Raw genomic sequence first — 22,051 nt, 5'->3', positions numbered from 1 at the left:
ATATATTTCTTAGCACTAGAAAAATCATAAATTTTTATTGAATAGTTCTTAGTACTAAGTTCTTACTACAAATTACAGACTATGACAGCCTAGTGCGGCTGGAAAACTGAAAAACTTCCTGAAAACTTGAGAAGGCTCTTACAAGTGCAGTCATATTTAGAACAAACTTTATAATAACGTGAGCGCAAATTTCTTACCAGTAAGTTAAGAAATAAAGTATAAAGTCGCGGTCGATTTCGCGGAGCTTTCTTGCGATCAAAGTATTCTTCTCAAACCATAAAAAAAAGCATATAACATTTTCACTCACGCAAACCCCTTCGGGCTAAATCAAACTACCCCCCTCCCTCCCCCCCCCCCAAAGCCCCTAGATTGACTGAAGTAGCCGGAAACGAGTGCTCTGAATTCCAAATTATAATGGTAACCCATGTACCCAGGTGCTGGGCCCTGGGTTCTACGCCTCGGGTACTTGAAAAAGCGTTGTGGCCCTGATGCGTGAGACAGACAAAACTTTCACCTTGTGACTTTACACTGAAGTGAGCTTTTGTTCGCTTTTGCATTTTATAGGCTGCAGCTTAAGTCCTGTGTGAACCACAGGTGACGTTGCTGCCAGAAGGGTGTTTTCAATCACATCTATTTGGCTATTCATCGTTTCACGTTGATAGAGGTAGGTTTCTATCTTAGCATTTTGAAACAGAATCATAAGTTGAGCTCATTTATCAACAACATTTTCCTGCGTAACGACCATTAATGTGATTGGGTCACCGTAAATTTAGACAAAAAGTTTGAAATTGAGAGCGCGCTCACAAAACCGTGCAAGGGAAATTATACTATGCAAAAGAACTAGCGTTCTCCGTCTTTGTAACAAACAAGTAGAGCTTTACAAAAGCATGGAAGGAAGTAATTATGTTCCAGTACTCCAATATGAGCAAGATGACTAAAGAAAATGTAGTTTTCAAACTGGCAGGATAACTTGTTTGACTTTGGACACTAAAAGCATTCATTTGATGTCAGCTTAAAACGTAATTAAGAAGAAGGAGACTTTTTGGAGCACTGAAAGCCTTACAAACGTGAAAATAATGCTTGAAAATGTCATAAAACCGCACGAACAGTGGACAAAACAACGCCAACGCAATATGTCGTACACTCGAACATGATTTACACACAGGACTGAACATATCAAATAAGTATCTTATACCTTGAAAATCAGTTTGAGGGGAAATAATTTTAACCATATTTTAGGATTTTAAGGGTTGACCAAAATATTCCGATTTGAATCCGCAAAAGGAAATATTTTTGCGCATAAGATTTGCTATTTTAAGTAGGAAAACTCGGGAAGTTCTCTTTCTTGTCGAGCAAGCTACATAAGAATATGGACATTTTCAAAATAGTGCCATAAGATAGCGCGCGCGCAGTGGTACGTAATTCCTAAAGAGCTACTATGGTGGAAATAACGGCCGTGTGTACATAACATGTCGTGTGCAGTTTTACTGACTTTAGCTGCAACTTCCCTTCGAGTTTAGCCGCAAGGTTTCAAATTTTCAGGAATGTCTTTCGGTTCTATTTCAATAGTGATCGACGCTTTGGAGCTGAAAATGAAACGTAAATGGGCTAAATAACACTCGATTCGAAAAACAATGGTTGTGTAGCTCTTTCTAGCGATGAAATTAGCTTTGTGCCTAACTGCGATGGACTTTATGAGCCTTCTGACTCCAAGTGAGACTTTTCAAAGAAGCTGTCGGATCTTCTTTAGGAAGGTAAATATTAATTTTAAACGTTGATATTTCCCAAAAGTGCTGTTCAAAAGAAGATTTTGTTTTAAATCGTACAATTTCAAAATTTTGTTACATAGCTACACAATCTTCCGATCATAAATTTTTTAGTAAACAGCAGAAAAAGCAATCAAGAAGCAAAATTTAAAATGTTCTCGTCTGCGCCTCAAGCATCTCTCGCATCTGTCGTGCCCTCCAAATAGTCTCCAAATTTCCCACGTGCATCCACAACTCAATAGAAGCACACTAGGCATGAAACATTTTCTCATTGCTGCAGATTCGTAAGCTTCCATGCAAAAGATTTCACGTCACGAAAATGAACCCAGTAATCACTTTTAGCCTTCTTGTTTTGTCATGGAACAGTGACCTCCACTGCGTTCTAAAAACCGAGTTCATTGCCAATCGTTAACAGTAGGGAGGCGGCAATTTTTGAAGCAATTTTGAAGTTCAGTACAAAATGTTTGTCTAGATAGAAGCAGATGTGTCACGAATTTAAGAAAGTACATGGCATCTTTAAAAGACAGGTTTCGACATGAATTTTGGCCCCCTAGAGCTAAGGAAATTGAGTTCATTGAAATTCTCTGCACGAGAGCAGTTTAAAATGCATGACAGCCTTGTGTGACATTCAATGTCGTTTGTTAAACAATGGAAAATGAAAAATCAATTTCCTTATGCTTTTAAAGTTGTCGCGAACTGATAAAGTGAGCCATCTCGGTTTCCATGGACAAAGGCATCAGGCGTCATCTTGACATTTATAAGCTATTTTTAACTCTGCGTATTATTAACTAACAATGTTTCGTTTAGTAAATCGGCGTTGCTTTTGATGACAGATATATTTTAATTGCACAACTTGTGATTGACATTAATTCCGTACAATGATTAAAAAAGTATTAGCTTCTCATATTTTAAACCAGTCTTCAGAAGAATCAGTAAGAGAGAGAAGACGGTTTTTATAATCTGTTCGCTTACCCGAATCTGCTAACCTGAAGTGAGAAACCTATTTTTACGACCCGCCACAGAAGTAAGTTTCCAATAACGTTTTTCTTGAGTTTTGCTACGAGATTAAGACTTAATTTGCGTTTTTCTGATTTGGAATTATAAATGTATTTCTCTCAGATCGAATAATTATTAAAGCTTGGATAAGATTATACGGTTTGTGGTGGTCGTTTGAGCTGACCAGTTCCGAGCAAGGAAACAAACAATGCAATGGAAATTACCGAAGGAGAAAATTACAACCTGAGGATTGGAGACATGGTTGACAAAAATATTCGAATTTGATTTCGGACACGAAAACTGGAGATATTTCCCCGTGTCACGCACATATGGCGACTTATGTCACTTCTTAGAGCAAGTTCTCATAAATGTTAAATAACAACTAGATATTAAGAATGTTCAACACGACGACAATCCATGCGTATCACATTTGCTAATTAATGGGAAAACATCAAAACTCGGGCTGTTTGTTTGTGTGTACAGTCCAAAAAAATGTTGTTGTCAGTTAAACATTGCTGCGATTTTAAATCTTTTACGTCAACTAAGTATTGTAGATTATCAGTCTTGGGAAAGTGTAGACATTGGATCCAAAATTCCTGATCAAAAGCCCCAAAATTGCTTTCCCTGGGAGTCAAAATATGCAAATATACGCGGAACTTATGAGCCCTAACCTCCGTGAGTACAAAAGAAAAGAGAAAAGTTTGCATTATTTGAGGAATTATGGCTTCAATCCAACCTAAATACACCATATTGCCAAAAACTCATATCTATGACGCATTTGCTTCCCTTTTGTGATCGTTTCATGAGTTTTCTGCGAATTTTTAAGATCGTGTGTTCACAAGTTTATTTGCTCAACTCTTGGTTGTTTACAGTTAATGACAAACTTCACTTCCTGTGGCCACAAAAATGTAGATTATTCAAATTGTAAATGTGAGGTAAACAAATTTTTTTTTTTTCAAGATCATGTTTATCAGTTTCCTAGGGGAGGGGTTGGTCGCCTTTCCATTCAAATACTGGATAATAGTCTTAAAAACAGCCCGCTGATCCACCGTGGATTTTCCATTCATTATTTTATACTTTCAAACCATTTGTTGTTTGTCTTCTACGGATACTCTTCGTGTTACTGTTTAAAAAAAGAAAAAAATAATAAAAAGGCACTCTTGTGTAACCTCACTCGATTCTTCTTTGCCGAATATATTATAAAGCTGGAGCATTTTCCAAGAATGAATGTTGTCTACTTTGTTAGGGCTTGGTACCAGAATAATCCGAGTTGAGAATCTTATCGATCAAAAATTGAAGCTTTTGTAGTGATATTGAAACCCATGGCTTTCTCCTGCAAACTACAATGAATTTAGGAAGGTGATGACATCATCCCCTTCCTTCTCGCCTGGGAGAATGGACTTGTTGTGTCTTAGAGGGTTTGTCGATGCACCTGACCATTAAATGAACCTTTTGCTAATAAAGGGGGTAAGTTTCTAAGGGAACTGCGGTGCTGCGTCGGTGGGGATAACAAGTTTACATTACCAAAGTTGACATTACGAATTTACTTTTGCTAATAATTTTCAGATGAAAATGTTTTAGACAAATTGATCCCCGTCTTTTATGTATGCAAGTAGCTTGAAGACTTACCACACAGCAAACAATAGCATTCTGTACAATGATTTCCAATTTGTTTTTGCAGTAGTAGCCATATGAAGTCTTTGCCATCCTATGCTTCATTTTCTATGTTGTTTTGTCGAACTCGAGTTAATAATTTTCTGCGATGTTATGTGTTACGAGAATTTTTCATAATGAAATTATATAGCAGACTTTCCCTTAAATCTGGGCCAATCAAAACTCACAGAATTTTCCGCCTGCATTACCTTTAAGGCATAGAAACCTTGGAGTTATCGACCAGACATGGCAGTTTATTCAACTGCTGTGATGTGGGAAATTATCTTTCTGTTGTTTGTAAAGTGTATCACACTAACTTGTGCCAGTGGCACAAATATCGGTGGTGACATAGTCGTCGACACAAACCTAACACTGAATGGAACTCCCTATGTGGTGACTCAGGACCTCATTGTAGCCGAGAACGCCACTCTCAGCATTCAACCAGGAGTACAATTGTACTTTGATGTTGCAGTTTCCTTGAAAGTTAAAGGTTCTTTGGTAGCAAAAGGGGATCTCCTTCAACGAATTGTTTTTACCATGAACCCGACAAATAATTCAGTAAACAGTTCCTATACCACACCGTTGAACTTACCCTATAACGAAGGAATCCGGCTCCGTGATGGGACCAGTCATCAAGATGGGCGATTGGAGATTTTCATGAATGGACAATGGGGAACTGTATGCGATGATAGGTGGGACATCAGCGATACTCAGGTAAATTTAATGGACATTGCTCTATCTTCTTATTGAAGAGGACATGGAAATGGAATTAAGATCATCTTCTATTTTGCCATAGGCAAATTATAATCGCAAAAAAATTTTATGGCACTGAATGGAACTTCAGTTAAGAGAATTTAACCTGGTACTAGCTCAGAAACAGTAAAGGCCACTAGTTCGCAGAAAGAAAAAAATTGAGCCATTTTCTGCGGCTTGCAGTCTCACTTTCAAACGTTCGACAACACATGAAAGAGAGCTATCCCTACCAGAACCGTTCAAATAGAAACACTGATAAATTAATTCGCTTGCATACGATTTATGGTCCGCCGTGCATCACCTTTAAACGTTCGTCTCTTTTTTACGAGCATAGGTCGCCTGCAGGCATTTGGGTTTCAAAGAGGCCAAAAGATTCTACACGTTCGGTTGGGGAGATGGGCCTATCTGGTTAGATGATGTCGACTGTCATGGTCACGAAATGAGTTTGCTTCATTGCCGACATCGAGGAATTGGATCTCATAATTGTGGTAGGTATTCGATATACAACCAAAAAACTAAAACGATCTCATGATAATCTATTGAAGTAAGAATCCCTGTCAAAATATTTACTCACTGAATAGGTCATGGTGAGGATGTTGGAATTGAGTGCCAAATACAGGAATTGAGTGTCAAATATCCTCTTTGGAACGGGATTGAGTTCATTGGTTCAAAGAAGTTCCGAGTGATAAAGTACGTGGACATCTCTCAAGCTCATAAAGCAATAAGCGGTAATGGATTTCTCCCACATCTCGATTATGTGACTGTCAAAAGATCTCTGTATGGAGTGATGACCATAAATGGGAGTTATCCGCTGGCCATAAGTAATAGCAGTTTTAAAGATAATTTATTCGCTGCTATCAATCTGAAGAGTCACTCTGGGAATGTTACAGTAGAGAACACCGTGATGGAAAATGCAACGTTAGGGTTTCAATACTCCGGAATTGCCTCAGATTCAGTAGACGTTGATTGTTCATTTCAAGGTAAGGATATACATAAATCAGTCTAGATAAAATTAGGAATTGGACGACATAAATTCCAAGTCAACAAACCACATACGAGTTATCATGAACTTTGCGTTAGCTAAAAAAACTTCTTTGATAAGTTCTTATCTTAAAAACATGGTCAAGGACTGCAGATCCAGTCTGTTTCCGTCTTTTGGCTCAAATCTCAACCAAAAGTACGTGTGCTATAACCCATATGCAGAAAACATTAAGATAAGGCAGCCCCAGATTTGAGGAGCAGAGATATTCTTCCATGGTAAATTTAATTAAAAGTGATTCCAATGTATAACAAAATACCCTTGTGTTCTATAACACCCAGTAATCAAAACGTAAATTAAGATGGGACAACTAGGAAGTCTTTGTCGGGTTAGGTTAATAGAGATTGTTTCGCTTGAAAATTCTGCATATGTTCAGCGATGAATTCCTTTCTGAGAAAATCAATAATTGCTTCTTTCTTATTTTTTGTGAAGCACAACTCTCTTTTGCGATTTGAAAACCGCGTCCAATGGCAGTTTTAACTTTGTCGATTGAAGCAATTTCTTGACGCAATTATTAAGTTCATTGCGGCGAAATATAGGTACCTGAAGCAAAAGGAATTGAGTCAATTTAATTTTCGACAACTGTAAACAATCCATTGAAGAGGTGGAAATTATACTGTGCTAAGTTTTCAAAATGTTGGTTAAGGATGATTAGAACTAAACCAGGACAGAAATTGATGGTTTATTATGAATCCATTGATGGATCGAACTTTGAACTCTAAGTACGTGATGGAAACACAACAAATAAGGTTTTGATAGAATGATGGTGATTCAGATGCCAAAGAAATATGATTTTAATTAAGGGTTACAAAGGGGAAATCCAAAGGGATGGGCTAGTGATCGATCCAAACCCCCCTCTTTCCCGAACCTGTAGAACCTATGGATATTCACTTCTTGTCTGACAATGACAGTTTTTCAATGCAAGGGTCCCATATTACTATTCAACCGGCTGATGCTTCTGAGATGATATTCGCGTGAGTGTGAAACACTCTAAAACAAATACCCAGAGGTGTGCAAAGGGATACCCTCTGATGTCTTGCCGTTACTTGCTCTTGCAGAGCCGAAAAATTCACGGGCGTTAAAATAAATAAACTTAAGCTCGTCTCTACGTGCTGAAACAGGTCTGCCAAATGACGTATAGAGTGTAACGGAGAGTAATGGGAGAGGGGAGGGGGGTGAGGGTGAAGGCGTTGGCTGATAGAAAAGTTAGCCAGTTGATATTTGTGTGCTTCCCCTGTAAAAAATTTCCTGGATCAGTCTCGGTATCATCACGTGGTGTCCCCCTACTCTACCAAAGCAGGACTGTGTTTCCTAGTACATTCGTAATGTAACATCTGTTGATTTTCTCACAGGAATTGGGTGTTTCTGACCAAGAAGCAAAATCATCTATTACATTTTTTTCGTGTTATTGTTACTCTCTGTTTGCGGCTCCGGTTGATGAATATCGCCCAAGCTTTTGGTGACATCTTATATTAGGGACCTTTAGCACTGACGACGAGAACGTGGACGACGACGCATATGACTGATTTAGGCCTGGGACGGGACCGTCGTCCACGGCGGGAAACATAAACACTTTAGCACATCGGTTACGTGGACGAGTCCTTTACTGCTAATTTGAAAATGCAAAAATTATCTACTAAAACAATTCAACTTTTTTTCAGTGTTGTAATCAACGTCAAGTGATTCAGAGCTAAGTTTACATACACAGTCGATCCGAGCGGTTCGGATATTTTTCAAAGCCCAGAAATCTTCTTAAAAATGCCAGCTGGCATAAATTACAAAACTGTAACGAAATATCCGCGATTTATATTTATAAAAGCATTTATAAGGCTACGTACATACCCTACAGCACTTTTATCATCATCCGCCATTGCTTTCTCCGCTATAAACTGTAAAGCTCAATCTGCAACTCGAAGGAAATAAAGTTTTTTCCATCACGGTACGATCAAATTACTTTCGGCACTGCTTTTATTCCCCAACCGACTCTTTAGATTTTAAGAAATCCCTAAGATAGGTAAGTAGAAATTAGAAAACAAATAAAACATACTCACGTTCTCGTCAAGACGGCAAATGGCGGCAAATGGCGTTTTGAACGAGATGTAGAAGACGACTCGTGCTCGATTAAGCATGCGTGGTAGCATTGAAATTCGTTTTCCCAACTTCCGGTCGGTCACATTCACGTTCTCGTCGTCACTGTTAAAGGTCCCTACTAGGTGCTAAGCGACTAGCAAGATACACAATTGTGTATAACTGTCGGGTTGAAAACTGTGCCTGTGGTGTTTATATTCAAATGTTGTGGCTTTTGTACGTTTTCATAATTCTAATAATTAATATTATGGTTTTTACTCTGTTTTGGGCAAATCTTAAGCTGCATTCATTTACAAATCTCACAGTTATTGGCTTTTAAGTTGATACATTTTTTCAAAAGCACGTCAAGGATCTGAAAAGTTGAAAGGTCACTGAATCAGAGTCGTTTCTATTTTCAGATTGTTGCTCCCTGGTAGTACTCAATTGTTCATTTAGTAATAACAGGGTAAGTGGCATATCTTTAAAAGATTTCGCAGGAAAGGTAGACATTTTTAGGACCATCTTCTCTAAAAATGGAATGGATGGTATGACAGTTGAACGGACCTCTGGTAAAATAACGGTGGTTGGCTCTCAGTTTATTAATAACAGCTTCAATGGTCTTCGCTTCTCGAACAGTAGCTTTCTGCCGTGTAACGGGTACAATGGATCGAATATCCAGCGGATGGCTTTCAAAGGTAAAATTTCTGATTCAGAGTTCATTGAAAATGGTTACAACGGACTTGAGTTCACTAATGGCGCTGGCGAAGTTGTTATACAAAACATTACTGCAATTTTAAATAATCAAAGTGGTGTAAGGGCTTACGGTGGTAGGATCTCCACTGAATTTAAATTTTGCGAGTTTTCAAGAAACCAAGAAGATGGATGCTACATTGCCAACCAGGCAGGATCTCACCAATTTTACAACTGCTCGGCAAGTTCAAATTTGAGATTTGGAATGAGCGTATCAGATCCAAGTTATTACTCTTCACCAAGTTATTACTCTTCACCAAGTTATTATTTCGAGAAATTTATTTTAAAGGATAGCACCATCCAAAACAATGCACTTTTCGGAATCAAATTAACCTTTGGGGGAAAAATTCGGAACGAGTATGAAGACAATTCTACAATGGTGATTAACAGGAATTCATTTGTTGGAAACAAGGGAGGAGGCATCGTTTTGTCGCCCAACTCGCACAGGTGGTATTGGTGGTGGCATTGGAACTACCCAAGAACGATTAATTTTGTTGTGAAGAATAATCTTTTTGAACAAAACAAAGTTAACTCAATTTATGTTAACTGTTTCGGTTTTCTTGGTTCAAATTCGTCGTTAGAATCAAACACATTCCTAAACAATAGTGACGGTGTGGTGACGTTCTTACCTAATAACTATTGTGAACCTGATCGCAAAGGTAACCCCATCATCATGACAATCGACAGAAATACATTCACCAAAAATCGTGCTGAAAATTTGATATATATCGACTTCAAACTATACCCTGAGACACGCTCAGCCTCTATAAGAAATAATACGTTTAATGACAACGCGCCTCCTTCGAAAGAACATTTTCCAAACTTTTTCCGTCGGCTAACAAGTCGTGCAGTGATTGTTCTTAAGGAAGGAAATTTTACGGTACAAGATAACATCTTTGAAAACCCCGACTTCACATTTCAGATCTCTTCATTGCTTCATGATCACCATCGAATTGTTGATACAGAAATGAACTGGTGGGGAACCGCTGATGGATGCAAAATTATGGACAGAGTGTTTGATTTTCAACACAATTCCCAGTTATCCCAATTTCGATTCTTCCCATATTACACCTCCTCGGACAAAAGTGCCGTGACTACTTCAAGACCATACTGTTTCCTTAGAGGTTCCAGCATCGGTGGAAGCCTAGACAGTCTGCTGACCTTGTCAAACGCTGACTCACCTTACGACGTCCGACAAGACGTTGTTATCCTGACCAACGGTACTTTGATCATACCTAAAAATGTCACGTTAAGGTTTCCTCCCAGATCAGTGATGGTGGTGAAAGGAACGCTCATTGTCAATGGGACTGAAAATGAAAAAGTTAGATTTTCGACAAAGCCATACCAAGAGGAATTCCGTTTGGCTGGAGGCGCTGGTCCTTGGGAGGGCAGAGTGGAATTTCTGGTAGATAACACCTGGTCGCCAGTGTGCGTTTCTTACAACAGATCGTTTATCTCAGAATCAAAAGTTATTTGCCAGAAACTCAACCTCTATTATCAGACTTATTGGCTTCACACTCCTACTGAACAAGGCACTGGCTTTGTGCATAACGTCATCTGCGATGAGAACATTGACAATGATATCGTCAATTGCAGCGCTAACACTTGGAGTTATAGACCTACCTGTACAGGTTATACTGTACACGTGACTTGTCAACAGTACAACTGGGCTGGGCTTCACCTAGCAATGACCAGTCATCAAAGCAGCTTACTTTACCTGGAAATCTTAGATGCTGGGTTCGCATATCGCAGGGACATCCAAATTTCCGGTGCAGCTCTGACAATCGACCTTAATCATCATAACATAACTAACGTTTTCATTAATAATTCTTTGGGAATTGGTGTTCAAGTGGTATACCAGAGTTTACTTCATTACAAGTCGTTGATGCCACAATCTACAATATCATATACAAAGTCACACGGTGTTCTCTCATACTCTCCGTCCCTCATTCTCACAGACATAAATATGACAAGAAACGATGGGAATGGTTTCTTTTTCAAAAGCGCAACACGTTCTTTGGATACAATACACACGTTTACAACTGAAATGGCCAGTCGAGACATAAAAAAAACTCTTTACATCTGCTCCCGCAACAAAACGTTTCTACCCCCTAAAAAAGTATTTTATTTTGGTCTAGAAACACTGGAACATAGCCTTCAGTTCAGATGTCAACATGTCGTGGAAACAGAGCCAGGGTATATAATAGTTATTCAGCAGCTTTACAGGTCATCATATCTAAACGATTACGATATGTTCCTGCACGTGTATAACGGCGTAAATATGTCACTTGGGACGCCATTTAGGATGGGATCATCATCCGCGGAGAATCGACTTGTTTTCACCTCTGTGAATTCTTCGATTTTTTTTTATTTTTTCAAGCGCTCTGGCATCAGTGAAGTCATCAACTTCTTGGTGTATACAGTGAAAGGTTTGTTTCTTTTTAACAACAAGCTGCTATTTCCATGATATATTAACTACGATTGGCAGTGATGTCGTCATGTGACTGGCCAATTTATCGTTGTCGACAAGAGTACAGACAACGCTACTCGCGTTAGCGTGTCATGGAATGTATTTGTCAGCTCTTAAACATAAATGACTCGGAAATTCTGACGTCGTTAATGCAGTAAAATACAAATAAACAGTGGTTGAGCGGGGTCTGTCAAAAACTTTTGCGGTTTCACTCGGCTGCGCCTCGTGAGACCAACAACATATTGACCGTTGTGATGACAGTACAGACCACGCTAAACCACATCTAACATCGGTTTGTTTTTTTGCCAAGTCATTTCTGTTTGAATGAAAATACTATCTTTATTGTTTGAAGCTGGGGCAGATCCTTGAAAAAAAGTTAACAAAGGAACCATAGGTGATAGGTTATGATGTTTATTGGGCAAGCCTCGTCAATTCAACCCAGAGACGTTTTCTTTCTTGTTTTCTTTTCATTTTGATTAAGGAATCAATCATGAAACAAATACGAGGAACAATTAAACTCAAAGTATCGGAGAGAATACACAATCAGGATGAAGCAGTAGTAATTAATATTAATTTTGCTGTTTTTAGGAGACTAAAACAGTTGTAATTTTTTATCGTTTTCCGCAGAAAGTCAAACCTTTATGTACTTCAGAGGAGAAATCAAAATAGCTCGAGCTAACATAGCCAATAGCCTTCAGTCAGGTATTCTGATTGAAGTGATCTCTCAGAATGTTACCGTGCGAGACTGTGTGGTTACCGGATCATTATATCATGGCATATATATCTCCACACATTATAGATATTACTGGTCAGCCCATGGCATTGTAAGGATTTCAAACTCGAGTATTACAGCAAATCATCAACGCGGCCTCTATATCCTCGACTACTCATTCGGGAATGACTTAAACATTTTACTGACTGGTAACTTGATCTCTTCAAACATCAGAGGAGGAGTTTTGTATTACGCCTCTTATTGGTATTACTCTTATTATTGGTACCTAAACACTCCCTCACTAGAGATCAAATCAAACCGTTTTATGCGTAACAAGGGATCCACCGTTGAAATTCAAAGTCACAATTACTACCGTAATCAAGTGATTACAATTGTTGATAACTCATTCGAGGAGAACTTGGGCTTTTCTGTTATCTTGACGACCCACTGTTGGGGAGCAACCTTACTAATTCATCGGAATTTGTTCTTGTCAAATCGTATCCCGAATAATGCAGTGATTGTTATTGGTAGGTACACACGCCGAGGTACTGTTGACATTAGAAACAACATCTTCACCCTGAATTCTGAACGTTGTCTACTGCTTGAAGGGACGGTATCCAATAGTCAACTTACTGTTACAAATAACTCGTTTCGTGAGAATTACTGTAAAGATAAAAGTGTTATAGCAATACTTCAAGTGGACGGATACACCACGATTGAAATGAATATCTTTACAAAAAACAGAGCAAACAGTGTAGCTCTGCTTCAGGTGATGCCCGATATCCATTCATCATTTGACAGGAGAATTGTTGCCTTCAAGAACAACACCTTATACGATAACTTTCCTTACTCTGAAACGCAATATGTAAACGCAAGTGATTCTTGTGTTTTTGTTCTCAGTGGTATGCCTTGGCCCCACGAAACAGAGTTTTACTTTAACAGGTTTAATAATACTCAGTACCTGAGGGAACTTTGCGTTAGAGCATTTGCCACTTCTGAGCGCGACGTTGTGAATGTGACATACAATTGGTGGGGAGTAGATAGTAATAGCGAAGTGCATAAAAGGATATCGGACTCTGATGACAGTTATGACTTTGCTGTTGCGATTATATGGCCAATTCTTATGTTTAATGGTGACAACGTAATTTCTCTCCAGCAGCACGATTTAGCACAAAAAAGTAACATTCTCTCAGGGCGACTGTTTGAGTCCCTGACACTTAAACCCTCACAAAGCCCTTACTTCGTAGCTTCAGACTTAATCGTCACGGAAAACGTTACCCTCACCATAGAAGCTGGAGTTACCGTGAAAGTAAACCCTAGAAAGAGTATACTTGTCGCTGGAGCACTGCATGCATTAGGAACGTTTACCAAACCAGTAATATTTACAGTTAAGGAGCCCACAGAAGAAAGGAACAAGTCACATTTTCCTGTACGTCTTGTGGATGGCGATTTTCCTTGGAAGGGAAGAGCAGAAGTATTTTATGACAACTCATGGAAGCCAATATCTGTTTCAAATATCTTGGTCATCAGAAACATCACAAGTCTGCTCTGCCGTCAGTTGGGATATGTTCCAAGTGTTGTTGCCGAAGGAAAGTCCGATGATATTGGTCAGGATACGAAAGGACCGTGGATGGTAGAGGTCGGCTGCTATGGAAACGAAACAGCGCTTCAAGAATGTTCACTTTATCTGATAGCGCCAAACAAAACCACCGCCTTGCCAGTTGTAAAATGTGAGGGCGTACCCTGGGGAAATGTACGATTTGTGCCACCCAGAGATGAGAACACCTCCAACTTGCAGTCCGTGTTAAATCACGTTCAGTTTTCTCACTGTGGCAATCGCCATGGAGCTGCTGTACCAGCCATTGAAATCGTGAACAGTGCGCCCAAAATAAAGTTTGTTACGGTGAAAAACTGCACATCCGGTGGCTTACGAGTCCTCTCTCCAACAACTGATATTCATCTCAGTCACAGTACATTTATTAACACAGGAGGTACCGGGATAAGCTTTATAAAGACACATCGGAGCATCTTGCTTGACAGTTTAGAGTCGAGCAAGAACTTAGTAGGTGTTTCTTTTGAGCAACCAAATGGTGAAAATATCCCTCGCGTCTACTATGGCCGATCATCTGTTTGCGGTGTTGAAAAAACGGTTTTAATAAAGAAATTAACGTATTTCTATTTTGATACTTTAAAAGTGAAAGATGCATCGGTGTCGATAACTTGTCAAAAAGTTTTGACTGTCTCAAAAGATCAAGGGATCAAAGTTACTGTATTACATACTACAGGAACGCATCGAGTGAGGATTTACGATTCTGGGAGCTTTGGCAATTTAATCGTAGATAAATCATATGGAAGCCTGAACGCGTATGTAGATAAAGATTTGTTTATACTGCGTGACACAATTTTACTACAGTGGATTGGTGACACTAATTCTGAAATTGTCATTCAGGTGGAAGACATAAATGTTGTTGGTGAGTACATATATGTTATTCACCAGCCGGGAGGTCCGTATTAGGAAAAACTGTGCCTGAGGTCTTGGATAGCCCCCGGGGGCGTAGGCCGAGGACGGTACTCAAGAGTGAGGGCGTAGCTTTTCCCAATACGGATCGACCTATGCTGGTAAAAAAAAAAAATTTATTTTTCTCTTACACTTTACAAAATTATTGCCAAAAGAACCCGAATGATTTAGAGCTACAATTACGAGTTTAAATACGAGAAAATCCTCCATAAGCATAAGAATTTTTTAGCGAGTGGATGATAAAGAAAACAGGCGTTATTCAAATTGAAGAAAGAGCTTTCACCGCAAAATGTTTATTTTTAAAGGTAACTTAAAAGGCTTTCGAGTAAACTTTGAAACATATTTTTATAACTATTTGTCACGATATGGCACCTGTCAATCGAAGAAGAAAAAAGCGCGTGTACGCTTTTGAATAAACAACAGTACTGGTATGACAAACACACACGAGTCAAATGACCATGTGACGATCCTCTCGTAAAAAAAAACAGTCAGAGATCGTACGGAAAGCATTTAACTCTGTTCCGTTTTCAAACGTCACGGAAAGTCGAATTTTAAGTGAATGCAAATGTGTGTTATGGAGTTGTCAGTCTGCCACCCAAAAGCTGAAGTCAATAAGACCTTTTCTAACTATTTTCACTGCATTACCGCAGTAGGGTAGGACTAGAACGGAACATATGCAAACCATGCGAGTAGTCCACCCAATAAATCGCACCCATCCTACCCCAGGGGAGGACATCCTTCAAACAGTAATCTCGTGCGCTTGACACAAGGAGATTAAACGCGACTTTTATTCATCGAACTCCTTCGGTTTCTGTTGTGAACTTTACGGTTGAAATGTCCAAATTCGAGGGATTTGTAAAGAATAAGCGAAAGTTTATTTATAGAAGAACTCAAAACTTCGCTCACCGTTTCACAAACGAACCAATTGAGTTGAAGAATTCAGGTACTATCTAATGAGAGTCTAATCTCTTAACTGCAACTAACTCTCGTTTGAACTTTCTGAGTTACTTTTTGTGAAGGATTATTATTATTATTATTATTATTATTATTATTATTATTATCATTAAAGAGTTTTTAGGCCGCGTTATAATCTTTTCCAAAAGCCTCATATGTTTTCGAATGAGTCCTGGGTACTGATAAATACCTGAGATGCGGCAGGTTTTCTGTTTTTGATGCGAGACAGATGTTCTGCAATACTACCTTCTAGCATCATTATAAAACTTCTAGTCCTTTCCAATGCTTCAAAAATTGTGCTATACCAGTAGCCAAATCCAGTCTTTGACTGTCTATTTTTTGGCTTAATGACCAAAGTCCTAGTTTATTCGAGGCATAAAGCTAGGTTCTAAAAAAAATACACTCCTCCGTATTACCTACCAAATCGGGAGATTAGATCAAAATTGTTGAGCATGTGGACCAATGTACTTATTATTCTTCCACAGATTCTCCATGCACCTACGACTTAGGATTTTGCGGTTGGAGGACATTCAATGACACGATTCTTGGAGAGCCTAACATCACCAAGACATGGAAAATCCACGCTAGGTGGCCATTCTACATAGACGACTTCACTTATTTGCATTACAAAGGTACGTTTTGAAATCAGCTCACGCTTTCTCTAGCACAAAGATTGATATGCTAACATCCACATCAGTCAAGTTTAGATATACCTTGTCTTGGTACGAACCCTTTTTTGCTCCTTAATCGTACCTATTTTGTTCAAAGAAAAGTGAGGATACTTTTTCGGAGAAAAGCGGAATCTATATGTAAAGAAGTTAGAGAGATTATCACAATCAGTCAGTCAATAGCTTACTTAGGAGCTTGTCCACGGAAATTTAAAACTGGGCAGATCCGGGCAGGGGCGATAATGGTCAAATCACCGATTTGGGTTAGACTTGGCATGAATGCTAAGTATCACGAGTTAACAAATGAGTGAAAATAATAGGTCAAAATATCTAATTTACTAGGAGATATAGGGTCCCCTGGGAAAACCCCCATTTCCTGCATTCCACCATTTCCTGCAGCCAGGAATGGCACATCTGCTAAGTCTTGGTACTCAGCATTTGTGCCAAGTTTGAGCCAAATCGGCGATTTGAGTATTATTGCCTCCTGCCCAGTTTTCTCGGAGACAAGCTCTTAATCAAATCATATTTTAGGCCGATCTACTCAGTTTCTAAACAACCATAAAGCGATAATTAACTTATCCCAGAAGATCTGGTGTTATCTAGCCAACGAGAAAATTTAAACGAGCTGTGACCGGTTTGTTTTTCAGGAAAGGTTCTGTTAGCTGGTTCGGACTATTACTGGGATCTAACTGGTGGCTTAGCAGCCATGATCAGCCCTCCAATCACAAAACAGTCCCAGTTGTGCTCTTTTGTTTATTTCTACCGCCTAAGTGATGGAGATGCTACTCTGTCAGTTTACATACAAACAGGTTTGTTCGTAGTTTTACTGAATTAAAAAATAAAAATAAAAACAAGTGCCAGAATCACCGGTTTTCCACTTATATTTTCTTTTTCCTTTTGTTTTCCATCGTTTAAGGAACCTTTCCCAAGATTGACCACAGGCTGATGTGGAGGTCTACGGACGACTACGTTTGGGATTGGAGAAAGGTGGTAATTGACCTTCCTAGTGACATTGATGAGTACAGACTGTTGCTCGTAGCCCGGTACAACTCGTCATCTTATTACCACTCAAGAAACTACGTCGCTGTCGATAATTTACTACTAAGCGGCTGTTCAGTCAAAGGTAGATCGTTCTTGTCTCTTCTTTGGAATATTATGTTCTGTTATCGCCAATGAATGATTTGAAGGAATGTTTTTGCATTATGTATTGATAAAGAATTCTTTTCTGTCCTCTATCCACCGCTGTACTTAAACCACTTCTGTTTTTTCTAAATTCATTGCTCTCATAATCATTTTTATTGTCAGATAATACGCGTTCTTTCTTGCAGAACATCGCATATCTAACAGCGTTTTCAGTGGAAACCTACATCAGGCCATACATTACGCTTCTGCCACTGGTAGCAGCGATAACCCACCTTATTTAACAATTGAAAGGTGCAAAGTCACTGAAGGTTACTTCTCAAACTTGAATCCAAAGACTTCTATTTCCTTGGACATTCATGATATAACATTTGCGATTACCAACAACTTCATCTCCGACAACCGCTTCGGAGGTATAACCGTGCAGTCAGGTCAAGCCGAAGGAACAAGCTCATCAAGAAGCCTAGTATTTGGTAATACGCTTTCCAATAATGAAAACGGAACGATACTCGAACTGAGAAAACAACGGAATGCAGCTAACTACAGCTTAATTCATATCAAGGACAACACATTTGAAAGTAATTCGGGATACGGTATTAGGATCGTGCAAGTCTCTGATGAGGCATGCGAAATCGTTAACAATTTTCTCTACAATAACTCTGGGTTGCACATATTAGATTATCAATTTTATAGTCCTTGGCAGAAGGGACAAGAAGGAAGGTGTGAATTAAACACTTTCTATCACAACCAAGGTTTCCTTACTGTCAATTCCAACGGACCAACGGTATACCGAAGAAACATTTTCGAGAATCCGTCTATTATGTACGAGTTTCGCTCCACATATTGGCCAGTTACTAACCCAATTGATGCTTCGCAGAATTGGTGGGGCAGTGGAAACGAATCTTCAGTTTCTTTGCGTATCTACGACAAAAATGATTCGTACAGACTGGCAGCTGTGGAGTATAGACCTGTTCAAAAATCACCACCTTCTAACCTCTTAACAGGTAAATATCAGCTTTATCTTAAAAAAAGTTTTAAGCTCTTTCGTACATAACTCCAATGCGAAATTTTGATGTCACGGTTGGATGTGAGCCAAGTGCAACAGAGTGCTTCAACTGTGGACAAGATGTTTAGTGCTAGTAATATAAAGAATACTAAAAACCCTACTCTGTCCCGTTCATTTGAATGTGTACATGTCCTTAAGAGAGGATCAAGCCTTAAGACCTCTAGATACAGACGTACTCCAAAGCAAGTCAGGCCAGATGGGCCAGTTGATCAGAGTGGACATTTTATGCTACCTCATCTTGAATGAATAACACCAAATCAAGCTCGTGTGTCGCTTTACTATTTAAGTAGAATAAATGCATGCTGTATGGAATTTGCAAAATTCGCGACACAAAAAGGGTCGTTCCTGAATTATATAGTATAAGGCTTGTTTTTAATCCCGACTGTGCAATTATTTTTGGTCATGTAAATGAGATCTATCCTCTAGAGCACCCCTTACCTCTTTTTTTCCTGACGCTAGGTACAAAAAAGCAGTGGAAAATAGGTAGGATGCAAGGATGGAAATAAGTAGCACTCAACCAGTGCTTACAGAAAAATTACTTTGTTGTTCCCTTGTAGATGACTGTCCGCTTGGGTGGATTAAAAAGGGTCAGACGTGCTACGCTTATAGAGGTGGGAGTAGGACGCTACAAGAGGCCAAGAATTATTGTAAGGTAGGAGTTATATGTGAATCTTATTTTATCTCACAAATACTCTCCTAACGCAAGACTAACCAATCTACAAATATGGAAAGCGTACGTGTCAGCTTAAAATTAAAAGGGAGCTAAAAATTTAATAAAATTTAATAATTTAATTTAACGTTTTCAATAAAACAGTTATTCCACTCGCGCTTGTTGGATATGACAATGTCGAGGTTAAATAGCCGAGTGCGTACAAAGGCATTATTGTCCACTCAGTAATTCACATTTTTCAGTTTCTTCTAGGTATAAGCATGCCAGAAAATAATAATCAGTTTGTCACCGACTGCACCATCCTCATACCTGACAAGTATTTTTTGCATACCATGCCCCGACTTTTTCGTTATACATAAGACAATTTCGTAAAAACAATTACTTCGTTTAGAGGAGATAAAGCCAGTTACTCTGTGCGAATTAGAAACAGCTATCCACCTTGTCTACTGTAGATATTGCTATATGCACTATCTACTGCAACTGCAACTTTATTTGCAGTATCCTGCTGTAGACAAGGTACATAGCTGTATTGATTGTAAGCAGAGTAAATAGCTGTGTCTGCCAGAGATATTTTTGATAGCTATACTGTTAGAGATAACTTGGATCGCTCTATCTACCGTAGAGAGTGGAGATGGCTTCATATGCTGCAGATAGAGTGAGTGCCTGTGTCGCTTACCGGAATTGTAAATAGCAAACCTACTGTAGACGGTGTAGATTTGCCTTTTCCACCTGAGACAGTGTTTCTGTAGTGTACATTAAGGACTAAAGGTGGTTGCACATGAGTATAAAATACATGAATTTTGAAACAATATGCTGTTTTATCATGAGATATATACCTTTGTTTGCTGCCACATTATTGATTATCAAATATCACTTTGCTGAAGGTCTATGGAGGACATGTGACATCCACCCATTTATTAGAGGATATGGAACTAATCAACTTAGTGATGAAAACAAAAAGACCAGATGGAAAACCGAATGCTCCTATATGGATTACAACAGAAGAAAACGAAGTGAGTTTCCTAGTGATATTTGGTCAAAACTATCTCTTTTTTCTTGTACTACTGCATCCTCGGAGACCCAGGAGCAGTGAGTCGATTTCAAGTTAAGGGCAGAAGAGCCCCTGGGGACATTGTCTTACAAGACTAGTTCCAAACGGTCGCAGTCGTTCTGGCATCTGATTGGTGCCAGAAAATCTTTGTGTTTTTCTGCCCAATCAGAGTGAAGTGTCGTTTGGAGTCCTTTCGTGTGTTTTAACACGCACATATACAACAAGCTCTGTTACTCGCTCTGTTTTTCTCGGCCGTGCGACGAAGCTTTGCCCAAGGTGAAAAGTTTCAGTCTCAGCACACAATGTAAGAGAAATCGATCAGATTGTCCGCGAAATCTTACCGGAAATTATACTGAATACTTTCGCAGGTATCACAAGAGAACGTGTTCAAAAGTTTGCGAGGTTCGTATAAAACATAATGGTTGCAGGCATTGATATGTCGCTTTAAACGTTAGATGAGATGGAAGCTTAGAGCTTTCAAGATTTTTTGTATAATTTGCTGTCACTGAGACTTTTCCAATCCCGTGAAGCTATTTCGTGGAACGAGCCACGCAGGTATGTCGAGCAACTGGCGCTTACGCATTTTTTTGTGGTCGCCCGGCCAAAATCTAATCTAATCTTCGCTTGAAAAATTAAAAGTAAAAGCTAAACGTGGAAACTTTTGTTTATTAGATGTGGGTAGATAACCCTGTACTAAGCTGACATTTACAATAAAGCAAGCCCGCCCTTTCCATCCAATATTTCTTGGTCTTTGGTTTTGTTTTCCCCGATGAAAGCAGCATCGATTCCAAATGATCAAAGGTAATTAACTTGGTCTTCAACAATCGACAAAAGAGGTGAAATGACAATGACCAAGGGACTAGAAGAGAATAAGAGAATCCGTGGCCTTTCGAGCTCAAGAATTTCAACACTCAACGCAGCAGTTGAAAGATGAAACTTTCTCCAAACCCCTTCGGTAACTGTCCGAAAACATATCTCCTTACCACGATGTTCTCGATGATTAGTTTTTGTTCAGGTTTTAATTAGATAACCGGAAACACAGCTAAGCTTTCTTTAAGCGCTTGCTGGAGGTCGTCCACGTACTTGACGTTATCTCCAAGTTTGGCCATATTGTTAAGACTTAACCACAAGGAAACGATTAGAATTTGGCGCGCACAGGAAGCTACGCAAGCATAAGCGCCAAATGCTTGACATACCTGCGTGGCCCGTGCGACGAAATAACTTCACGGGATTGGAAAAGTTTCAGTCACAACAAATTGTTCAAAAAATCTTGAAAGCTTTAAGCTTGCATCTCATCTAACGTTTAAAGCGACATATCAATGCCTGCAACCATTATGTTTTATACGAACCTCGCAAACTTTTGAACACGTTCTCTTGTGATACCTGCGAAAGTATTCAGTATAATTTCCGGTAAGATTTCGCGGACAATCTGATCGATTTCTCTTACATTGTGTGCTGAGACTGAAACTTTTCACCTTGGGCAAAGCTTCGTCGCACGGCCGAGACAAACAGAGCGAGCAACAGAGCTTGTTGTATATGTGCGTGTTGAAACACACGAAAGGACTCCAAACGACACTTCACTCTGATTGGGCAGAAAAACACAAAGATTTTCTGGCACCAATCAGATGCCAGAACGACGGCGACCGTTTGGAACTAGTCTTGTAAGACAATGTCCCCAGGGGCTCTTCTGCCCTTTACTTGAAATCGACTCAATGCCCCTGGGTCTCCGAGGATGGTACTACTGTTGATGATTCCTACTTTGATTCTCAAATTTTCCC

At 39.2% G+C, this 22,051-nt stretch overlaps 1 protein-coding gene across 3 annotated transcripts in view; it reads left to right on the top strand.

Annotated features, from left to right (window-relative positions):
* The window catches only part of LOC111339770 (protein bark beetle), a 55,204-nt gene that overhangs the window by 27,642 nt on the left and 5,511 nt on the right, over positions 1 to 22,051 (top strand). Inside the window, exons 2-13 of one of the 3 annotated variants that reach the window (XM_022946486.2) lie at positions 565 to 664; positions 4,632 to 5,129; positions 5,503 to 5,656; positions 5,750 to 6,148; positions 8,694 to 11,453; positions 12,122 to 14,677; positions 16,164 to 16,310; positions 16,994 to 17,155; positions 17,263 to 17,469; positions 17,675 to 18,490; positions 19,110 to 19,204; positions 20,107 to 20,235. The exons of 1 other annotated variant lie outside the window; for it this stretch is intronic. In XM_022946486.2, the coding sequence (XP_022802221.2) occupies positions 4,662 to 5,129; positions 5,503 to 5,656; positions 5,750 to 6,148; positions 8,694 to 11,453; positions 12,122 to 14,677; positions 16,164 to 16,310; positions 16,994 to 17,155; positions 17,263 to 17,469; positions 17,675 to 18,490; positions 19,110 to 19,204; positions 20,107 to 20,235 (7,893 nt within the window). In that variant the 5' untranslated portion in view covers positions 565 to 664; positions 4,632 to 4,661. Of the gene's footprint in view, positions 1 to 564; positions 666 to 4,631; positions 5,130 to 5,502; positions 5,657 to 5,749; positions 6,149 to 8,693; positions 11,454 to 12,121; positions 14,678 to 16,163; positions 16,311 to 16,993; positions 17,156 to 17,262; positions 17,470 to 17,674; positions 18,491 to 19,109; positions 19,205 to 20,106; positions 20,236 to 22,051 lie in introns of those variants that run through there. One more of the 3 variants, XR_016001785.1, reaches the window with a different exon arrangement.

The sequence above is a fragment of the Stylophora pistillata genome, chromosome 5 (genome assembly GCF_964205215.1).
Source record: "Stylophora pistillata chromosome 5, jaStyPist1.2, whole genome shotgun sequence".
NCBI lineage: Eukaryota > Metazoa > Cnidaria > Anthozoa > Scleractinia > Pocilloporidae > Stylophora > Stylophora pistillata.
The sequence above is the reverse complement of the archived record's forward strand: the minus strand, read 5'-3'. Positions and strand labels throughout refer to the sequence as shown.